Source organism: Salvelinus fontinalis, chromosome 19 (genome assembly GCF_029448725.1).
Source record: "Salvelinus fontinalis isolate EN_2023a chromosome 19, ASM2944872v1, whole genome shotgun sequence".
NCBI classification, from domain to species: Eukaryota; Metazoa; Chordata; class Actinopteri; order Salmoniformes; family Salmonidae; genus Salvelinus; species Salvelinus fontinalis.
In genome coordinates this window covers 25903156-25927104 of record NC_074683.1, presented here as the reverse complement: position 1 = coordinate 25927104, position 23949 = coordinate 25903156, and the positions used below count along the sequence as shown (strand labels likewise).

The 23949-nt window shown below is 43.9% G+C and overlaps 1 protein-coding gene across 1 annotated transcript in view; it reads right to left on the bottom strand.

Annotated features, from left to right (window-relative positions):
* Positions 1-230: 230 nt before the first annotated feature.
* The window catches only part of LOC129816555 (titin-like), a 176349-nt gene continuing 152630 nt past the window's right edge, over positions 231-23949 (bottom strand). Inside the window, 28 exon segments of the mRNA XM_055871143.1 lie at positions 231-1570; positions 1995-2399; positions 2510-8251; positions 8437-9033; positions 9143-9448; positions 9534-10109; positions 10241-10540; positions 10660-10965; positions 11085-11669; positions 11784-12086; positions 12289-12591; positions 13235-13534; positions 13651-13941; positions 14059-14652; positions 14793-15074; positions 15255-15557; positions 15743-16048; positions 16155-16454; positions 16552-16842; positions 16950-17261; positions 17371-17673; positions 17777-19843; positions 19955-20254; positions 20370-20651; positions 20770-21063; positions 21271-23037; positions 23131-23436; positions 23592-23894. Coding sequence (XP_055727118.1) covers positions 1269-1570; positions 1995-2399; positions 2510-8251; positions 8437-9033; positions 9143-9448; positions 9534-10109; positions 10241-10540; positions 10660-10965; positions 11085-11669; positions 11784-12086; positions 12289-12591; positions 13235-13534; positions 13651-13941; positions 14059-14652; positions 14793-15074; positions 15255-15557; positions 15743-16048; positions 16155-16454; positions 16552-16842; positions 16950-17261; positions 17371-17673; positions 17777-19843; positions 19955-20254; positions 20370-20651; positions 20770-21063; positions 21271-23037; positions 23131-23436; positions 23592-23894 — 18326 coding nt within the window. The 3' untranslated portion in view covers positions 231-1268.

Below are 23949 nucleotides of genomic sequence, written 5' to 3'. Positions count from 1 at the left end.
TTGAAGTAGATTTAACCTGTTTAGTTTTTGCCATGGAAAGAGCAGGTCTTCCTAATGAACTTATTTCAATTGACTGATTTCCTTATATGAACTTTACCTCAATAAAATATTTGAAATTGTTGCATGTTGCATTTATATACATACATACAGTACATAGTGTACATACATACACACACATACATACATTCATACATGCTTGCATACAAATAAAGAACACAAATCATAAAACATTTTAGTGCTGATATCATGCTTTATTAAATCAAGGGGAGGTTGCATTTAATTCTACAATTCTAATTTAAATCAAACAAAAGTGCAGGGCAGAACAGTTAATACATTTTTTAAATTTTAACACAGCAGGTGTTGTCGCTGTGGTACACTTGCTTGATGTTTGCCCTAACACCTGACAAGGTGAAATTCTAAAGCTAACACACAAAAGTAACGCACTCAAGCAAACCTCCAAAAGATGGCTCTGATTCTGCAAAAAAAAGTGCCTGATGGACTTTCAATTGTTAATGGCCAGGTTGATATTGTTCAGAAAATCTATCAAGCAGTCATTTGCCAGAAACAGAGCACACAAAAAAACATTTCAGCTCAAGTGCAGGCCGCTCGCACGTTGAACATGTCATTAAAATGGTGGTTATGACATAGTCAGTTCAAAACACAAGGCCTAGTTGTGCTACTTACATGAGGGTTTATGCAAACAGCACTCAGGGTCTTATGATCATGTTACAATTCATAGGAGTATGATAATAACACTGCAGGTAATAACATACAGTGTCAAACATCTTGTCTCTCTGATTTAGTATAAACTTCAACAGGGAGCCTCTCTACCTGTTGAGGAAATCTTAAGACTTCAACTTTTTGTTGAGGCACATAGTTTAGTTTCAGGTTTAACAGGGTATTCGTTTCATGCGAAACTTTCTCCTTTTAAACATTTCAGTTCCATTTGTTTTAGTTAATATTGTCATAAATAACAATTCATACATTTTCCATAACCGTTAAGTTCGGCTATATACATTATGTACATGTCACAGAAAAATGGATCAAAAATCCTAGTCATAATTATCCAATATGGCACATTTTATAACAACTTTAGACTTTAGTCTAGTTTGGCATAAATTAATGTCATGTTTGGTATAAAAATAGTTCATATTTACAATAACAGAAATCCAGGTCTTTATCAAGTAAGATTATTTTTTGTTAAATTAATAAATAAAAAGCATTGAAATTGGGAAAGGGGATGATATAAATATTCTGACAGTTTTTTTTTATGATCGAATGCTTACAGTTACTGTTGCAGTGTCAGATCCAAAGTCATTGTACAGTTTGAGGGTGTACACTCCAGCATCCTCCTCTTTCACACTGGTGATGATGAGTGTAGTGAGGTCCTCTGAGGTCTCGATATGGAACCTACCGCCATGCTCCTCACCAGGCAGGGTTTTTCCACTGCGGGACCATTCGATGTTAGGTGTGGGCTCTCCGGAGAAAGCACAGGCTACGGTGAGCACCTTCCCAAGTTCAATGGTTATATCCTCTGGGAGAGCTTCAATTGTTGGTGCACCTGTTGCACCTTTTAGAGAAAACACAAAAAAATACTTAGACAACTACATCACTGCAAATATGGGTAATATTTTACTTAAAGGGGCAATCCGAAGTTGAAACAATTAAAATGTTCCCTTGTTTCGGTAAAAAGCTGAGGGATGGAGAAATGTAACCACTCTCAAATTTATAGACAGTGATATGGATGCAAGGACTGACCATCCATGATATCAAAATTATATTTTTAACCATATTTTATAGTGATAAGCTCATGAAGCATTTATTAGTTATATTCTTCAAGAATCAATTGGTACATATCATTAATTTATAAGTCCAAAACTGTATGTAGCAGCTTTGCAGCATTGCTTGTTTAAAGCCTGAAGGTATAATGCACTATGATGAGGCTTTAATGCATTGTAAGACTTGTATGTCATAAGCATGTATGAGATACTCACCTAGCATACCCTGTGCAATGGATCTCATGGAGGACCCCTCCAGGTGAGAGTGACTCATCATTTCAGTCATACTGCTGGAGCTCATGGTATGGGAAGATGTCATAGAAGACATGCTAGCTAGAGACATGGTTTCCATCTGCATTTCAGCAGCCATGGCAGCCATGCTAGACATACTGGCCATACTGGAGCTGCTGAAAGAGGTCTCCTGATGCATAGAAGAAGAAGCCATGTGGGCTGATTGGGAAGAGAAGCTTTCTTGCATGCTACTAAGAGCAGCACTCTCCCCCATCATCATCATCTGAGCTCCTCCGTGGATTTCTTTCTTAACGACCTGTTCTGAACTTGTATGGGATGCCATAGCCATAGATGCCTCTTTTTGACTCATTGTTACTTGTTTGGTTTTCACTGAAATAGACAAAAAAAGACAAGGAACCACTAGAAACATGCATGGACAAACTTGTATAGAATTGGTACAGAATTGAGTTTAATCAAAACTTTTTTATGGCAGAACTTACCTTTCATGGCCATGTGTTGCTGCACATAAGCTGTGACTTTAGTGTAGATGGATTGGAACACTTGGCCGACAAATGAGAATGAAGATTTAGCAGAGACTCCTTCTGCGATGAGCTCACAAGAGTATTCTCCCTGGTCCTTCTCAGAGAGGTCATTGATAATGAGGGAACAATGTCCATCCACAGACATGTGGAACTCATAGTGACTGCTCTGTGTCAGTTTCACTCCATTCCTGTACCACACAATTTCTCTCACGCTGCTTTCAGATACACAGGACATTCTCACTTTGTCTTTTGAGTTTTCGGCTGTGAGTTGGTGGACAATCTTTGGAGCTTTAGGAGTTGAGGATTTCACAGTTAGTGGAGATTTGATTCTCTTAGGTGAAGTGATTGGTTCAGGAGACTTGACTTGGGGAGGCGACTTCACTCCTTTTGGTTCAGGAGACTTGACTTGGGGAGGTGACTTCACTCCTTTTGGTTCAGGAGACTTGACTTGGGGAGGTGACCTCACTCCTTTTGGTTCAGGAGACTTGGCTGGGGGAGGGGACTTCACCCTTGGAGGTGAGACAACTGGTTCAGGAGACTTGACTCTGGGAGGTGATTTTACTCCCTTTGGCGACATGATTGGCTCAGGAGACTTGACTCGGGGAGGGGACTTCACCCTTGGAGGCGATACAACTGGTTCAGGAGACTTGACTCTGGGAGGTGATTTCACTCCCTTTGGCGACATGACTGGCTCAGGAGACTTGACTGGGGGAGGGGACTTCACCCTTGGAGGCGAAGTAATTGGTTCAGGAGACTTGATTGATGGGGTTGGCGACTTCCCCCTAGCGGGTGACATGATTGGTTCAGGAGACTTGATTGATGAGGTAGGGGTTGGGGGAACACTGGGAGGTGAAGCTACTCGTTCAGGAGACTTGAATCCAGGCTCTGGTGACTTCACTGAGACAACAACCTCCTCTTCAACAATTGCTCTGAAAATGGTCAGGCTAAACCGAGTCTCTTGTCTGCCCTCAGCATTCTCAACCACCAGTGTGTAGCTTCCTTCATCAGAAGATTGGACAGAGGAAATTTCAAAGGTAGACTTGTACTGCGTGGTTGACACCATACGATGATGAGAAGATACAACGACTTGTCCCTCATGCATCCATGTAACACTTGGTGCTGGTTCGCCATCAATGTCGCAAGTGAATCGAGCAGTCTCTCCCTCAATAACTGTTACAGACTGTGGTTTAGTTATTATTCTGGCTGCCAGAGTCGACTTGACTTTATGAACAGTCACTTGCTCAACTTCTGACTCCTCCATAGCCCTAATTTTTGTTTCAGATGAAGCATATGTTTCTGAAGATGCGTATCTTTCAGACGATGCATGTCTTTCACCCAACAAGTATCTTTCAGTCAATCCAAACTGTCCAGAAGATGCTGATGATAAGGATGCTGCAGATGATAAATATTCAGTTGATGCATACTTAGCGGATGCAGCATATTTTTCAGATGCAGATACAAATCGTTCAGATGTATCATATCGTTCATATGTTTCACGTGTTTCAGTTAACTTTGATTTACTTTCCTTCACCTCCATGTGTGTTGATGAGGAGGAAGCTGCCTTGAAGGATGATATGTGGTAATGGTCTGTCTTTGTGATATCAGGAACAAATGGTTGTGGAGCCTCCTCATCTTTACGACGTGATGTATATGTGGAGAATTCACCTTCAGAAACATCAAGGATACCATAGTCGGACGCTTCTCCCTTTGAGTTTGAGCAAACAACACGGTACGTGCCACTGTCCTCTGCCTGACAATCACAGATCTGTATAGAAAGCACTCCACTCATGTTTGTGAAGCGGAACTTCTCACTTTGTTGAATCAGTTGTCCATTGTGGAACCACTGGATCTCAGCCTCAGGCTTCGCTTGGACATTCAGAGTGAACTTTGTATTCTGACCACATGGGACGCGATGGGAACGCATTCTCACGGTCACACGTGGGGCGTGGTCGAGGCTGAAGGGTGTTTGGGTCACTGTCTGGTACTTGCGCTCAGATTTCAGTGCAGCCTTTCTTGACTCGTATCTGGACATGATGTCGAATCTGGCTGACCTCTCAAATCTTGAGGATGAGCGGGAGGATCTCTCAGCTGAAGCTGGGGGGCTGGGGGAGTGTGGACGCGTCCTCTCAGGGGTGGGTGATCTCCTTTCCACAATCTCCTCTGGCTCTAGAGGACATGGGCGAGGATCTCTTATCAGCTCAGAAACAGGGCGCATCAGCTCAATGTATGTAGGAGACAGTGATCTTCTCCTCCTCATGAACTGTGAAACTTCTGTTCTCTTGACCTTGTGCTCGGTTACTTGTGATACTTCTCTTCTTGAAACATGTTTCTTTGCTTCATGACGCAGAGCAGATAACTCGAACCGGACAGGGCTGCTTTGTGGGGAGGCAGAGAAGCCAAGTTCAAGCTCCTCGTCAAGTTGGAGCCTTTCCTCTTCAGCTTTCTTCATTGAGAGGTAATCATCAATGGGTTGCAGAAGCTCTTCATCGCTCATATCACCCAGGGAGCGTCTTCTTGATCTGAAGGATGCCTCTGATCCAGGAGAAGGTGACCGTCTTGCTGGTCTTACTGTTTCCAAGTCATCTTGTGTGAGCTTTGGAATACGCCATCTAGGCCTATACTGGTCAGTAATTCTAGGAAGGGGCATTACATAGAATTGCTCCCACCTGGAGAGACGAATGCGTTTCTGTCTCTTCTGTACAATCTTCTCCATCCGCTCAGGCATTTCGTACTGATCTCTGAGTTTCTTGTACCACTTCATGTCAGACAAAGGTACAAAGTGTTTAATCAACAGGTCTTCATCCAGAGCACTTGCATCATGGACACGTGGCTCAGGAATTTTATATGGCATGCAAAGTTTCCTTTCCTCGATCTTTACGAATGGTTTTTCTTCTGTGATATCAAATTCACCCTCGCAGTGTTTGGTGCTCACTCCTGGCTTGTATATGTCTGCAGCGTGTTTCAAAGCCTCTTGAGCCGCTTGGTTGAATCCAGTAACTTCAGTGGTGGAAAGGCATTGTGCCATTTTCAGTGTCTTGTCAATTTGTTGTTGAACATAATTCTGTTGTTCCGCCTCACTCTTATATACTCTTCTTTTATATGTAATGCGGTCCACCTTTAGTGTGGCCTGGCAACACACTGATCCAACACAGTTTGTTGCTGTAACTTTGTAAAGACCTGAATCCTCAACAAGAGATTCTCTGACATGCAGAACGTGATAGTCTACATCCTCTTGGACAACTGCGATTTGTTGGTTGAATTCCAATGGCCTGCCATCCTTCTCCCACTTCAGGGTTGGTGCAGGTGTTCCAGAGACCCTCAAGTCAAAACGGACACTATGGCCCTCTACACACTCCACGTTAGCCAACAGCCGTTTGAACATTGGCCTCATGGTGTCTTCACTAACAGGGTGAGGTGTCACTGTCAGACGTGCAGTGCAACTATCTTCACCAAACTTGTTGTGGGCCATAACAGTATATTCAGCATCGTCATCAAGTTCAAGATTGTGGATCATCAATTGATAAAGACCCTTGTCACTAATGAAAGTGTACTTCTTATCATCTCGTTTGATTTTCTGTCCAGCCTTCAACCATGTTACTGTTGGCTCTGGATGCACTGTTATGGTTACACCGAAACGAACATCTTCACCAATGTAAGCAGTGCGGTTGTACAGAGGCAGAGTGAACTCTGGTGGTCTTTGCATAAGTCTTTGCTTATCAAGCTTTCTCTTCTTTGTGAGTGAGCGTACGATATAGTGTTCACGATAGCATCTCACAGTTTCAACGAAGAGTTCTCCATAGGTGCTATCTTCACCATCCTGACTGACAACTTTGCATCTGTAGACACCATCATCAGATGTTTCAATTTCCTTGACGTAGATGCTAGCAACTCCATTGAAGTAGCTGATTTCATATTTGTGACTTGCTGTTAACTGGCGAGTGCCAAAGTACCAAATTGCTTTTGTGGTTTCGTCGTAGTTTTCAATGTTGCAAACAAATCTGACATGCCCACCTTCCTCTGAAGATCCATGCATGACTGGACCGGCTCTCAGACCTTCTACAGGGTATGCAATCTTGACTTTGCCAACTGCATAACCTCTGTAATTCCTGAATCCACCACCAAAAGCAACACGCGCTGCTGAGACGATTGTCTCTCTTTCTTTCTTCACCAACGTCTGGTAGTATCTTCTGTGTCTCAATGTTTTGATAGTCTTTGTGCTGAGGTGTTCCAGCTTCAACCTAAGCCAAGGATGTTCCAAAGCTTCATGAGCAGTCATACGTTTCTTCAGGTCTTTACACAGAAGTCTGTCACAGAAGTCCATACCTTCGATGCTGGTCTCTTTGAAGGCCTCACTGTCAAAGATGTATTCTACATTTGAGATATTTTCAATAATTTTTGTGGTTGATTCTGCTGCAAAGGGGTTAAGTCCACTGAGGAGCACATACGTTAACACACCAACTGACCACATGTCAGTTGCAGTGCTGACAAGACCATGGCGGTGGACTTCAGGTGCACAGTACTCTGGTGCAGTGAAATTGATTCTGATATTTTCTCCAGGAGTCAGTAATCTAGCCTGGCCTGTTTCAATAATTTTGATGTTTGTGCTCTTTCTTGTGGTGTAGACAATGTTGTCAGGTTTGATTTCAAAATGAGCATAGTTGAGTTTGTGCAAGAACTTCAGAGCTGAGCACACCTGTCTCAGGTACCTAACAATCTCCAGTTCTGAGAGCTCAAAGTTGCCTGTGCCAAGTCGTTCAAAGATGTCCACGCCTGAGATAAACTCGTAGATCAAGACCATTTCTTCCAAACTGTCAAAGGACTCGTGTAGGTACATGAAGTTCTTGTGTTTAGCAAGATTGAGTGTCTCAATTTCCCTAGCAACCAGCTCCTGATCAGTACCTTTAATTTTGATAAACTTGGCCATGAATGTCTTCTTGGACTTGTTTTCAACACAGCGATGAACAACGCCAAACGTTCCGGCACGTGCCAGCTCTTCAGATATTGTGTAATGGGCAGCCACCATCTTGATCTTTGATGAATGTGGAGCCTCTTCTTTGGTGACTTCTCTAGCTTCATCAACTTCTTCATCGTAGTTTCTGATAACAGATTTATCCTCTATTGTTGTAACAGGCTCAGTTGGTTCAGAATGATCGCTCAGACCAAACTGGTTCTCCGCAATGACACGGAACTGGTACTTTGTCTTGCCAAACAGAGCGATCATGGTGTATTTAGGCTCGTTGGTTTTACCAGCACGGATCCACCTGTCACCTGATGTGGGGCACTTCTGGATAATGTAGTTGATGATAGGGCTTCCACCATCTTTTTCAGGAGGACTCCAGGTTAGAGTGATGGAATCTCTAGTGATTTCACTGACTTTAATGCCCTTAGGAGGATCTGGTACATCTGCCACGGCAACTTCAATGGTCTGTTTGTCAACTCCGAATCTGTTCTTGGCAGTGATTACATAGTAACCTGTATCCTTCTTCTGAACTCCTTTAGGAAAGACGAGTGAAGTAAATGATCTTGTGACAATCACTTGAGTGTGGGCAGATGATCCCATGATCTCTGGTCCCTTCTGCCATTGGATTTGAGGGTCGGGTTTGCCACTGATTGGAATCTTAATGGTAACCACTTCACCCTTGACAGCATGGACTGCCCCCATGCCTTGCAGTTCTAGAGGTAGGTGGATCTTGGCAGGAACTGGAGTAGACAGAAGATAAAGAATATAAATTATTTGAGTAGATCAATTCTTAACAAATGCAAATAAAATGCAAACTGACCTACATTTGTTCTGAAATGTAAGGGATTTCAAACTTTTTAAAATAAAAATATGTATGTTTAACACAACATTTCTTCTTTTCAACAGCCTATCAATTTTCTTTTACCTTCAACAGTCAGATTTACTGTTGTAGAGATAGATCCTCCTTGGTTTGTTGCCCTGACTTGATAGACACCTGTGTCACTATCCTCAGCATCAGCAATAATAAGTTGGTAATAGCCTCCCTTGAATTCTTGCAATTTGATTTTGATTCCATCTGAAACAATTTCTTTGCCATTCTTGTACCATTTCACGGCAGGGATGGGATGTCCAACAATTTTGGTGACAAATGTAGCATTGGATTTAAACTTCACAAGCATGTCTGGTCTCATTTCTTCTCTGAAGACAGGAGGTTTCATTGTGAGACCTGATTTGGGAATGATGGCCTCTGACACTTCACTCCAATCACTCTCACCACCCATGTTTTCACATTTCACACGGAACTCATACTCAAAGCCCTCAAGAAGGCCTTTTACAGAGAAATGTGTCTCGTGGATTTCATTGGATGTACAAGCAATCCATTTGTTCTGTTTCTTCTCTCGTTTATCCAGGAAATAGTTCTTTATCTTTGCACCTCCATCGTCTTTTGGTGGTTTCCAGAACACTAGACAAGAATCCTTGGTCACTTCTGTGACAACAGGCTGCATGGGAATTCCAGGTTTTTCTGAGGAACAAACAATGAGATCGATCTTATAGAAGTGCATTATTCTCTTAATCGTTACAGTAAACATGATCTATTTGCTATATTTATCACTGTCAGCAAGAAAACTTACCGAATGGGCTCTTGATAATGAGAACACTTGGAACCTCAAGTGCCTCACTGACTCCATATTGGTTCTGAGCAGAAACACGGAAGTAGTATCCAGCACTTTCAATCAGATTTGGAATCCTGCAAGTGTTTCCTGAGACTGACGATGACACCAGATGCCACTGCTCGCCTTCCTTTGCTTCTCGTTTCTCCACAATGTAGTTGGTGATCATTGATCCACCGTCATCCTTCGGTGGTTTCCAGCTGATGATCACTGCGCTCTTCAACACAGCATCAACAACAATAGGCCCCTCGGGTTTGGTAGGTTTATCTGAAAACAAAGCAAAAAAATTGGTTCAGTTTATAAAATTACCAATGATATTATCGCAATAATAGTTGTGGAAAAAAACTGTTACCTTGAATTTCAACCTTGAGTGTGGTTTCAACAGTTCCAAATTTGTTGGTCAATTGCACCTTGTATCTTCCAGCGTTTGTCTTGCGCTGTACATTCCTTATAACCAGATGAGTGTAACTCTCAGTGTTTTCAATGATCACGTTTTCAGAAGAGTTGAGAGGCTTCTTTGCATAGAACCACATGATTTGAGGAATTGGACGGCCAATGTAGACAACATGGAGACGAAGACTTGTTCCACACCCTGCAGTGTATTTCTCCTTCAATGGGAATCCAGGGTGGAAAGCAGGTGCAGCCTGCAAGCGCATCTTGCCGCTGGACTCTGTTTCACCGGCTTCATTGACAGCTCTGCAAGTGTACATGCCCTCATCTTCCTGTTCATCTGTGGCCACTGTCAGTGAATGGTTGCGACCATCAGAACTCATCTTGTACTTGCGGCTCTGGATCAGCTCTTTGCCATATCTGTACCATCTGATTTCAGGAAGGGGACGTCCAATAATCTGGCATGTCAGAGTTCCTGATTCACCAAGTTTTGCAATGACATCTGCCATGTCTTCCTTGAGACTTGGAGCCTCTCCCACTGTTGAAATATAATCAGAGAATTAACATTATTTCAAGTGAAAAGCAATGATGCATTGCACTGATGTATATAATGTAAGGTTCTTACAGTATCTTATGATAATTGACAATTCAAATATTACACCAACGTACAGCTCAGTTTAGTCTTGATGCCCATGGCGGTCCTGCGAGGTCTACTCATTCCGGTTTCATTTTCTGCAAGGATTCTGAACTCGTACTCTGTAGCCTCCATCAGACCACCCATGGTGAACTGTCTGTCCTTGGAACGCTCCTTGTTGCATTTCTTCCAGGCACTTTCTCCTGCTTGTCTAAACTCAATCCAGTAACCCAGGATCTCTTTGCCACCATCACATTCTGGCCGCAGCCAGTGAATAGTGATAAAGTCTTTGGCAACGGAGATGATATCAATCTCACCTGGTTGACCGGGTTTGTCTATCCAAAGAGAGAGTTAACAATGAAATTGCAATCATTCATCTTTTAAAGTACTGTATTATTTATATTATTTCTATATATTATTAAATGTATAATATAAAGACCTATTATATACTTACCAAATGGATCTTTGCATATAACATTTTCAGATACTGGTCCAGGTTCACTCTGACCAATGTCGTTTTGTGCCACGACACGGAACAGGTATTCAGCATCAGGGATGAGTCCAGTGAGAGTGTACATTGTAGTGGTGATGTGTGTCTTGTTGTGACGCACCCACTTCTCTGTGGACACCTCTCTCCTCTCAACGTAATATCCTGAAATGCGGGCGCCACCATCATCCTTTGGTCTGCCCCAAGATAGAGCAACAGTGCTCTTTGTGACATCCATAACTTCTGGTGGGTTGATTGGAGGTTCTGGAGGAGCTGTTGTATACAAAAAATAATTGCATACTTGTAAATAGAAGAAGTGAGGAATGATAACTAACATAATAACACATTTCACATTTGCAGAAAAATAATTATGAATATAAAAAAATACTTACACAGGGGTGTCTTTGGAGTGACACATTCATCTGATTTGAGAGATCTGCTCACACCAAATTGGTTTTCAGCAGTGATCTTGAAGTGGTATTCAACATTCTCCTTCAGCCCCTTGACCACCAGAGCTGTGTCCACCACTCTTGAGTCTACAGTGTACCATGCTACCTTTGATACCTCACGCCTTTCAACAATGTAACCCAGGATATCAGAGCCACCGTCTTGAGAGGGAGGTCTCCAGCTGACTCTTACGGAGCGAGCCTGGATATCATCAAACTCAAGAGGACCTTCAGGTGCGTCTGGACGTCCAATCACTTTAACATTGATGTAGACAGCCTTCCTGCCACATTTGTTCTCCAGCACCAGGTCATATGTTCCGGTGTCGTCTCTGTGGGCTTCTTTGATCACAAGTTCAGTGATATCCTCATTGGTGGCGATCATAGCTCGGTGAGAGACATCTCGGCCTTCCTTTGTCCACTTGCAGATAGGGACTGGTTTACCCTTGATTGGCACAGACAGCCTGATGACTCCTCCTTGTCTGACCACATAGCCTTCTTCATATTTGGGGTCCAATTCATAATCAGGATAGTCTGAAATGAATCATACAGACATCGTTATGTTAGTTCACATTTGACGCAAGTTTCAAAAGCAAAATACAAAATACAGCTCTTCATGGCACTCTAAACACATATTTAATCTCTCACCAAGCATTTCTATAACCTTGACGATTCCTGGGATCTCGACTGGCTCTCCGGGTCCACCAGCGTTGCAGGCCATCACACGGAACTTGTACTCAGCTCCCTGAGGCATGTGTGTCAGAGTGTATTCACAGATTTTTATGGGTGTCGTGTTGCACATGGTCCATTCCACCTGGTCCACCTTTTGCATCTCAATCAGGTAACCAGTGACGACGGACCCACCCTCTTCCTCAGGAGGACTCCAAGCCAGAGACACAGAAGTTCTGGTGGTGTCTGTAACCATGGGGAACTGTGGTGTGCTAGGAGGCTCTGTTTAGATAACGACAACAAATAGAATAGTTGTGGTTATGCATTCATCTTTGAAAATGGGTGCTAAGTTCCAGGGGAATTGACCCATAGATCATTGAGTTGAATTACACATTGCAAAATAGTAAAAAATAATAATTACATAATTCACTGCCTATTCCAATGTTGGGCATGACAAACAAGGTAGAGGATTACAGATACATACCAATGGGATCCATGGCGATAGCTGGTTTAGATGCCATACTGGGTTTGCTCGAGCCTCTTGAGTTCAGGGCGATCACGCGGAACTCATACTCATTGCCTTCGCACAGACCAGATGATCTGTATCTGGTCATGGTGACTGGGTTCTTAACGATGCTCATCCACCTTTCAGATCTGACCTCTTTGCGCTCAATTATGTATCCAGACACCTGGGACCCTCCATCTTCTTCTGGTGACTGCCATGTGATGGTCATTCCTTCATGAGTCACATCCAGTACATCAGGTCTGTTTGGTGCACTGGGTACGGCTGTGGAGAGATTAGAGATTTCACATTAGATCAGTTACGCCCACCATCATTTCGTTCCTTTAACTTCATCAAAACTGGGCCTCCCGAGTGGCGTAACGGTCTAAGGCACTAGAGGCGTCACTACAGACCCGGGTTCAATCCCAGGCTGTGTCACAGCCGGCTGTGACTGGGAGACCCATGAGGCAGTGCAAAATTGTCCGGGTTAGGGGAGGGTTTGGCCGGCTGTGTGACTGCTATGGGTTTGTAGTGACTGCTATGCCACTCGTGCTCTAGTGACTCCTTGTGGTGGGCCGGGCACATGCATGCTGATTTCGTTCGCCAGTTGTACGATGTTTCCTCTGACACATTGGTGCGGCTGGCTACCTGGTTAAGCAAGCAATGTGTTAAGAAGCAGTGTGGCTTGGCAGGGTCGTGTTTCGGAGGATGCATGGCTCTCGAACTTTGCCTCTCCCGAGTCCGTACGTGAGTTGCAGAGATGGGACAAGACTGTAACTACCAATTGGATATCACGAAAAAGGGGTAAAAATAAAAACTTCATCAAAACTAAGTCCAGAAATTTGGGCACTTTTCTCACTGTTTTGGTGTTTAAATCATAGTGTCAAAAGGTGGAATTTTATGTGTTTTATGATTTATGATGACTTACTCTTGAGACTCTTGCATTCAACAACTTCAGACTGCAAGAATCCTCCAATGCCGAAGCGGTTGGTTGCAGCCACACGGAACACGTACTCAGTTCCCTCAGACAATCTGGTGAACTTGAATGTGGGTCTTGTGACAGATTCGGACACTGGTAGCCATCCGGGGCGGTGAGCGTCACGCTGCTCAACAACATAGCCACTGACGTTGGCGCCGCCATCCTTCTCTGGTGGCTCCCAGCTGACCGTTACCGATGTGGCATCAACAGCATCAACTGTGATTGGTCCAATAGGTATTCCAGGTTTATCTAGATAGAAATAAGCAGACAGTTAGTACTTCGAATTTTTCAATACATGACAAAGTAACAAAAACATAAGAACGCACAAACACAAGTATGGAAGCTTACCAAGAACACACACTTACCAAGAATGATAACTTTGAGTATCTCTGTTGCAGTTCCAATTGAATTCTTCACTTGAAGAGTGTAGCTACCAGTGTCATCAATGGTTGTCTCACGCACAGTTAGTTTGGTGTATTTTCCATTAGACTCAATCTTAACGCGGTCAAGACTATCCTTCATCTTAGCACCATTGAAGGACCAGCTGCAAACTGGAGCAGGTTGGGCTTTTATAGGAATATTGATGTTGATTGGTTTGCCGGCTGGCACATGGACAATCTTCTGTGGAATGCCGGTCAGATCAATATAGGGCGCCACTGTAAAAGGAAAGATGTTTTTTGAAAATTAGAACATCTCGAAGATGTATCAAACCTTTCATATTTTAAATAGATTAACTGCCATGTGTATCAGATAAGATTCAGAATATAACATACGTAGTTGTTCCTGAATGACCACAGATCCTGTAATCTCCCTAGGCTCGCTGACTCCTCTGCTGTTTGTAGCTCTGATTCTGAAGAGATAAGTCTCCTTCTCAGTCAGGCCAGTGACGGTATGCTGGGACATGGACTGTTTAACGGTGGCCACTGCACTCCATCTGTCTGATCCAACGATGTTAGCTTCAATGACGTAGCCCGTCAGTCTGCTTCCACCATCGTGAAGAGGTCTTTCCCAGTTCAGGATTGCTGAGGTCTTGCCGATATCCACAATGTGCAGATCCTGAGGAAGGCTGGGAACTTCACAGACCAACACTGATTCAGGGATTTCACATGGTTCTCCTACACCGTATATGTTCTCTGGTAACACTCTGAAGAAGTAGTGTACTGATTCCTCCAGGCCAGTGATTCTGAACAAGGTCTTCCTGCATTCTGTTGTAACGGTCTTGTAGGATTTCATTGAAGCTTCACGTTTCTCAATGATGTAGTTGTTCACAGGGGCTCCACCATCAATACTTGGTACATCCCATGTGATAACAACAGACTCCTTTGTGTAGTCTTTGACTCTAACTGAACCGGGTGGTCCAGGAGTATCTGGGAAATACAAAGGATTAACTGATTGTTCACAGCACAGAGATCATATAATTCACTTTTCTTTAAATAATTATATGGTTTACAGATAGTTCTTAATCATTTAACCATCTTAAGTATAACAACGTAACCGCATAACATACCATAAACTTTGACGAGAATGGTTGCTGACTTCTTGCCAGATGGATTTTCAGCCTCAATGGTGTATTTGCCAGAATCGTAACGATGGACCTTCTCAACGATCAGCTGAGTGTAACTGTCAGTTGTATCAATGAACCCACGGCTCTGCAGGTCAATGCCAGGTTTCCTCCAGGTCAATACTGGTGCAGGTCTTCCAGTCACATTGACAAACAGCCTCAGAGTGTTACCAGCTCTCAGACACACAGTCTTCTTCAGATCATCAGGAAGATCAAGATCAGGGATTGCTGTTGGGACCAAAATGACAGCATGTTAACAACATATGTATAAAAACTGTAAAAGTGTAAAAGAGTGGCTGGGATTCAATTTAGACATTGGTATAAACGGCAGTTGTACCAAGTTACCATTTACATTACTAATGCTGCCATTGGGAAGCATTGACAGTAAAAGCATAAAAACAAACGTACAAAGTTTCTCAACAGGCTCAATTTCCACACTTGGTTCGCTGAATTCCCCAGTGCCATTACTATTGACTCCTGCGACGCGGAAGCTGTACTTCTTGTTGCTTTGAAGTCCAGCGGCAACAAACAAATTGGTCTTCAGAGTCTTCTGAGTGGCCCTGTACCACTGCTCGGTTCCTTCCTCAAGCACCTCCACCACGTAGCCAACAACATCAGCACCACCATCATACATTGGTCTGGTCCATTGCAAGCTAATGCTATGCTTGGTGGAATCTATCACACGTGGAATTGAAGGAGGGGCTGGAGTGTCTGGAATCGGTAAAGACAAAATACAGTTTGGGTTATTCAACAGCAGTAGTTTTTCAGTGTTTCAAAAGTCAACCATAAGTCAACTTTTAGAAACAAAAACGGTAAGATTATAAAGATGGACCTCATCTGTATAACAAAGGGGTATGGTTACTAAAATCTAAGACAATGACTGTTTGATCGCTTACATGTTGGCTCTCTACAGTAGGCATACTGAGAGGCTTCACTGGGCTGGCTGTTTCCAGCTGTGTTCACGGCTGTAACACGGAACTGGTAATCACTGCCTTCCAGCAGACCAGAGATCTTCAGGCGGATGTCGTAGATGGTAAAGGTCTTATTGACCCTGGTCCATCTGGAGCTGCTCTTTTCACGTTTGTCCACCAGGTAATTCTTGATCTCACTTCCACCATCACTCTCAGGTTTCATCCATTCAAGGATGACGTGCTCTTTTCCTACAGCCGTGACTTCTGGTGCTCCAGGTTGTGATGGGACAGCTGCAATGATATAGGAAAACAAATGTTTAATAAGTGTTTGCTTTAGAATCAGACTAAAATTGTTTTGAATCTACTAAAATGAGATGGCCACTGGATGCACACTTACTGTATGCGTTTCTGGCGATGACAGGCTCGGACTCCAAGGGCACACCAGGTCCGAACTTGTTGACTCCTCTGGCACGGAAGACGTACTCGTTGTTCTTAATCAGTTTGGAGCTGACACAGGACAGAGTCTTGCACTCAGTCTCCATGATTACCCAGTTGAGTCTGCTGGTCTCACGCCTATCAACAATGTAATGAGTAACCAGATCTCCACCATCCTCCAGAGGGATCTTCCAAGACACAGTGCACTTCTCCTCTGTCACCCTGGTGATTGTGATCTTGTCCTCAGGAGGCCCTGGTGTATCTGGAAATACAGAGTGAAACATACAAATGTGTTATTATGGTAATAGTCAGTGTAAGAAAACATTTTGTTGAACTCCAATTTGTTTCCATGTTCTTACCGAGTACTTTAACATTGACAGCCACTGTCTTGGTTCCACTGGCGTTCTTCGCGGTCAGAACATATCTTCCAGTGTCATTTCTGTTGCAGGACTTAATGATGGCCATGGCTCTTGAACTGGTGTATGTCAGGGAGTATTTCTCTCCCAGCTCCAGGACCTTGTCACCCTTGGCCCACCATACTATGGGTTCGGGTTTACCACCAACTACACCATCAAGGACCAGGTCTGACCCAGCCCGGATAGTGACGTGCTCTCCAACAAGAGAGCTGTCAAGTTCAGCCTTGGGAGGAGCTATAGACAAAAATAAAATATAAATCATAAAAAATAAATGTGGTGAAATGTAAGTTTATCTACGAGTAAACGTAACAGTCACTTAACAGTATCTAACAGTAACTTACTGTATTCATCCCTGCAGGTGATCGGTCCTGTTGTTTCAGATGGTGCACTGTGAACTCCGGCTCCATTTCTGGCAATGACACGGAATTCAAAGATTTCTCCTTCACCCAGTCCTCCAACTGTGAAGTGAGTCTCCGTGATGGTGGTGTAGTTACACTTCAACCAGTGGGCATCATCCCACTCATCATCACTCCATGGCTTGCGCTCCACGACGTATCCGACAATCTTGCTGCCACCATCATTGAATGGTATACGCCATGCAATAGTTGCTGAGGACCTTGTGACATCAGTCACCTCTGGTTTACCAGGAGGATCTACATGGAAACAGAATAAGAATGTACAATCAGCAGAAAGGTCAAATGTCAACATGGATCAAAGAGACTCAAAATATTTCGAAAAATGTCCTTTGAATGTTGCACTTACCGACTGGGTTCAAAGCCACTACTGGTCTTGAGGCCTCACTGGCTTTGCTGAGACCAGAAATATTCATAGCATAAACTCTGAACTGGTACTCCAGGCCCTCAATGAGACTGGAGACTTTGAATTGGGTATCCAGGCATGGGAGCTTGTTCTCCCTGACCCAAAGAATTGTGTTTCTCTCCTTCTTCTCTATCCAGTATCCAGTCACCTTGCTGCCGCCATCAGCATATGGCAGATCCCACTTGATCCCAATAGCAGTAGCAGATACTGTCACCACATCTGGGCGAGTTGGTGGACTTGGTGGAACTGATATTGAGAATAAGATAAAAACAATTCATCATTAGTATATTTTTCAAACTATTACAGCAAATGTAAATTGATTTAACACATGTAGGTACATAGAACTTACCGAATGGATGCTCAATGACAACAGCTGAGGATTCGATGGACTTGCTCACCCCATACTTGCTCTCAGCAGAGACACGGAAGGTGTACTCCATGTATTTGGTCAGATGGCTGACTTTGATCGTGGTGCGTTTACAACTTGAGTTCACCACTTGCCAGGATGTAGATCCAGATTCACGTTTCTCAATGATGTAGTTGTCTATATCCGTTCCACCGTCATCCTCTGGTGCTGTCCAAGCCAATGAACAGCCTTCTGATGACACTGCAGAGATTTCAATGGGTCCTACTGGTGGAGTGGGTCTTCCAACAACATTGACAGTAACAGCAAATGTCTTTGCTCCGGCGGCATTGTCCAGAGTGAGGTAGTATTTTCCACTGTCTGCTCTCTTGCTGTCTTTTACCACCAGGATGGTCTTTTCTGTGGTAGTCTTGATGATCAATCTATCAGTCTCTTTTAGCTTCATCTCCTCCAGTTTCCAGGTGGCCTTTGGAGCTGGTCTGCCACTGATGGGGATATCAATGGTGAATGCATCGTGAGTCTTGCATGTGATGAGCTGGTTGGTTATGCCACTGAGATCTGCTGTGGGCTCAATCTTAGGCTCCTTGATGACAACGGATGCTAAGGCATCTCTTGGGACACTGATACCAGCCTCATTGATAGCCTTGATGCGGAAGTCATATTCTGTGTTCTCAATCAAGCCCTCAATGACTAACTTCAGGAGTTTGGTTTGACCGCCAACAACCCAGCGATCAGAGCCCTTTGCTTTGGCTTCAGCAATGTAACCTGTGATGCGGCTGCCACCGTCGTGTTCAGGTTTCAGCCAGGCCAAGATAGCAGTGGAATTAGTAGTGTCAATGACGTCAAGACTCTTGGGTGGAGCAGGCACCTCAGTTGCAGTAATTGGTTCAGTCATCTCACAGGGTTCTCCCCTGCCATACATATTTTCAGCGATGACTCTGAACAGGTAAGGCACACCTATGCCTAGGTTGGTCATTCTGATCATTTGACGTGAGGACTTTTCGCTGACTGACTTCCAGCTGAGACGACTAGCCTCACGCTTTTCTACGATGTAGTGCTGAATGCGGGCTCCGCCGTCGTTGGTTGGAGCATCCCACAGCATTGTCAGAGCTCCTCTGGTCACATCCTTGAAGCTGATAGCTCCTGGAGGTCCAGGTGTATCAAGCACCTTCACGGTAAATGTGATAGATTTGCGGCCACCGTTGTTCTCAAGAGATAAGGTATATTTTCCAGAGTCATATCTGGTACAGCTCTCAATGGTCAAGGTACTGTATGTGTCAGTTGTGTTGACATCTGCCATAACACCAAGTTCTCCACCTGCCTTGGTCCATGTAGCCAGCGGAGCTGGTTTACCACAGAAGGCAATATGAAGAGTGACGGTGGCACCGTTCTTCACAACGTGTGTCTGTTTGAAGTCTGCATCAAGGGTGATTTCTGGTGACGTCAGTCTATCAACAGCTTGCACAGGATTAGGAACTACACATGCTTCTCCTTTTCCAGACCCATTCACTGCACGAACACGGAACCTATATTCCTCACCAGCCATTAAACCTTTAGCGGTGTATGTGGTGTTGATGCAAGTTGTTCTATTGACTTGGTGCCATTCATTAAGGCTTGCCTTGCACATCTCAATGACGTAGCCAATGATCTCCATTCCACCATCAAACACAGGCTTGATCCATTCCAGGGTGACAGATGACTTTGTGGAGTCGGTGACCTTCACCAGTGAAGGAGCACTTGGTGCGCTTGTTGGCTCCCTGCACTTGAAGAGTCTTGATGTGCTGCTTGCTGGTCCGATTCCGGCACCATTTTCAGCCATGACACGGAATTCATATTCATTACCTTCGGTCAGGTGTGTCACTCTGTGTCTGAGCTCAGTGATTGGCCTCTTGGATGAAACCTTCACCCATTGCAAACTCTTCTTCTCACGTCTCTCCAGGATGTAGTGCTTTATCTCATTTCCACCATCTGATCTGGGTCTTGTCCAGCCTATTGTGATGGTGTCTCCAGTCACATTTGTGGCGTCTGGTGTTCCTGGGGATTCTGGAACGGCTGTGAAACAAAACAACATTTGTTTGTGTTAGTTAAACATAATTGAAGTTAATAACAAATAAGTATACATGTCAGTGATCACTTTAGACGTTGTTGGTTGGTGGGACTTACTGAATTGCATCTGTGCAATGAATGAATCAGAGTCAAGAGGACGTCCAACTCCGAACTTGTTGACAGCAGAGATACGGAACTGGTACTCGTTGCCCTTGATCAGCTTGGTGGCGTTGAATGAACAAGCTTCACACTTGCTTGTCACCATTGCCCAGGAGATCCTAGATGTTTCTCTCTTCTCCACCGTATAATAGAGGATTGCAGCACATCCATCGTTCTCTGGCGGGTTCCACCAGACAGTTGCCTTTTCTGCAGTGATACCAGTGAAACGCACTGGTCCCTCAGGTGGTCCAGGAGTATCTGAAGAAAGTATACATTGCTAATGGTTAAGCATGAATCCATTCACTTAAATCATTTCCATCACAATTTCAGAGACAATAAAGAATGTAACAATCTACTGTATCTATAAACCAACCTGAGACTCTGATGTTGACACTCTCTGTCTTTGTTCCAGAGCTGTTCTTGGCTTCCACCATGTACACTCCGCGGTGGTCGCGATCAGCATCTCTGATGAAAAGGCTGCTGGAGCCGATGTTAGTTGTGATATCAATCAACATCTTCTTGTCGACCTCTTTACCGTTCTTGTACCATATGACCTGAGGCACTGGTCGTCCAGTGATACTGCAGTTCAGTTTGATGTTTTCACCAGCCTTGTACACAAGAGCAGTATCAGCACTGAACTCAATGTCGGGAGAAACTAAACAGAGAAAGACACAAAAACATACAATTAATGCTACATTTAATCACATAGAGACAAACTTAGACAGATTGTATAATGTACAGTATAATGTATATTTAATATAATGTATAATTACCACTTTCATCTTTGGTCATGACATAGCCAGAGGACTGCGAGGGTGGACTGACTGTGCCGACAGCATTTCTGGCAATCACTCTGAATTCATAGCGATCACCAGCAGAAAGTCCGGTGATGGTGAATTGCAAATCACTAATGTCTGTGAAGTTGCATCTCAACCATTTGCCTCTGCCCTGGCGTCGCTCCACACTGTACGCCACAATCTTAAATCCCCCATCTTTCTTGGGTGTATCCCATTTAAGTGTGACGGTGTCTCTTGTGACATCAATGACGTTAGGAGTACCAGGTGGATCTAAGGGGGAAGTGAAAGGTCAGGTTGCTAAATGTGTAAAGTGTTTATTCATAAAGTTAGCACATTCATGATAGCACACTGTTCATTGTGGAAAAAATAACAAGGTAACACTTTACTATAGCCCCTATTATGTATGCATTCATAAAGCCTCTATAACAGCTACATTATAACATCTGTCATAGACAGTCATAAACATTGTGTACTCACCAACTGGGGAGATTGCAAGGGCATGTTTGCTCTGTTCACTGACAGGACTCAGGCCAGCATTATTCTCTGCATAGACTCTGAAGGAATACTCCAGTCCTTCAATCAGCTGAATGATTCTGAAGTCACGGGCAGATATTATGCTGGAATTGACCTTGGTCCACAGAAGGCTGTTTCTGTCCTTCTTTTCAACATGGTAGCCAGTGATTGGTGAGCCACCATCAAAGCTGGGTGCTTCCCATTGGATAGTCATGCCATCACTGGTAATGTTGTACGTGACTGGTTTTCCTGGTGCACCTGGTGGCATGTACTGGTGTTGGGCGATCACGTCTGGTGAATTCAAAGGATCGCTCACTCCATATTTGTTCTCTGCACGCACTCTAAACTGGTACTCTGTGCCCTTGACAAGGTTGGGTATCTTGAACGTTGTCCTCACCACACTAGAGCAAACCATTTTCCAGTTAGCCTGGGCCGTCTCTCGTTTCTCCACACTGTAGCAAGTGATGTCTCCACCTCCATTGTCCTGTGGTTCATCCCAAGATATAATAATGCCCTGTGCTTTGATCTCATCGAATCGGACCGGTCCAACTGGCACAGAGGGGGGTCCGAGAGTGATCACATTGATATCAAAGAAGTTCTTGATAAGCTTGTTGTCGAGAACCAATGTGTATAGGCCTGCATTCTCTTTCTTTGCACTTCTGACTGTTATAGACACTTTGTTGTCTGTTTCACGGAAGCGAATCTGTTCACTTTCCTTCAAGGGAAGGTTTTCCTTCATCCATCCAACGGATGGCTTTGGTTTACCCTTGAATGGCATCTCAATATGGATGTTTTGACCGACGCGAACAAAGAGTTCGCCATTTGGATAATCTATCATGTTGGCCTCAGGTGGAATAATAAACTCCTTTACAGTTATGGGCCCAATCTGAGAGAAATCACTGTTGCCATTCTCATTCTTAGAAAACACTCTAAAGTCTACAACAGAGTTTTCCTTCAGGTTTTTAACTTCACATGTGCAACGTTTGCATGTTGTAGCAACGGTCCAGGTTTCGTCCTCTTTAGTTTTTGTCTCAATGACATAGTCTGAAATGTAGCTACCACCATCATGGTCGGGTTTGGTCCAGTGAAGAGTCACTGATGTCTTAGTAGCGTCTGTCATGACCAGCTCTTTGACTGGTCCGGGGGTCTCAGTGGCCCTGACTGGCTCTGCAGTCTCACATGTATCACCAGTACCATGCTCATTCTCAGCAGACACTCTAAAGAAGTATGCGATTTCATCCGACAGACCGTCAATCTTGTATGATGTGTTGGGGCACTCTGATGACACGACTGTATATGCTCTGTTGTTAGCGTCTTTCTTCTCCACAATGTAGTTGGTGATTGGGGAACCACCATCGATCAGAGGAGCTTCCCAGCTCAGGGTCAACTTGCCTCTGGTGACATTCTTGATGATCAGTTTCTGGCAAATGGATGGGGTGTCAAGAACCTTGACAGACACAGTGATGAACTTGGACTCTCCAACACCATTCTCAATCTCCAGGTAGTATTTGCCGCAGTCATCGCGGGTGACCTTTGGAATGACAAGAACTGTTGTACGTTCTGTGCTGGTGATAGTGTATCTTGCATCACTGGCCATGTTCTTGTCATGTCTTCTCCATGTGCAGTTTGGTGCAGGTCTGCCCTTCAGAGGAATAAACACCTCAATATCCCTTCCTGCCTTGGCAGTGTATTGAGTTGTCATGGGAACATCCAAATTGAGATCGGCTTCCTCTGTTAGACGGATAGGGAAACATAGAAAAATAGGTAAGAGATTTGTTACTATTGCAATAAGTAATACAATGTTGTGAATATTTTATTACGAACCAAGAATATCCTTGGATTGAACAGGCTGGTACATCTCGATTGGTTGACTGGGTCCCAGACAGTTGACTGCAGCGACACGGAAGAAGTAATAGGTTCCTGGTTTCAGGTGATTCACAACATACTCTGTTGTCCTCACTTCTCCATTGTGGCTGATGACAGCCCATTCCCTTTCTTCAGAGTTCATCTGCTCAACAATGTAGCTGGTAATCTCGCTGCCACCATCATACACTGGCGCCACCCAGCCCAGGGTGATGGATGTTTTGGTGGAGTCGACTACTCTGAGTTTGGTTGGTTCACCTGGTAGGTCTAGAATTATGAAAAAATTGTCAAATGCAAGAGAAATGAAATGAACAAGTAGTAGAGGAAACATGAAACTTTCTATGTTCTGACTTTAAGTTGCTCAGGATAAGAGCAATAACAAAAATGCATATGTAAGTATTGCAATGAGGAGAATCACTTACCAACTGCGTCAGCAGCTTTGAAGAGGTCAGACTCTTTGGAGTACGGACCAGTTCCAGCCTTGTTAACGGCACATACACGATACTGATAGTCCTTTCCAGTGAGCAGGTTGCTGACTTTCTGTCTTGTATCACGAATGGTGTCTTTGATAACCTTGAACCAACGCAAGCTTGTCTTCTCTCGTTTTTCCAGGTAATATCCATCTATGTCACTTCCGCCATCAATTCCAGGTCTTTCCCATACCACCGTCATTGAAGAGTGTGTGATCATGGTTACTTGAGGCTTGGAAGGTTGACTTGGAGGAACTGCAAAAGAATATAAGCATGTTGGGACCATAATACAATATGTTCAGGTAGCTGG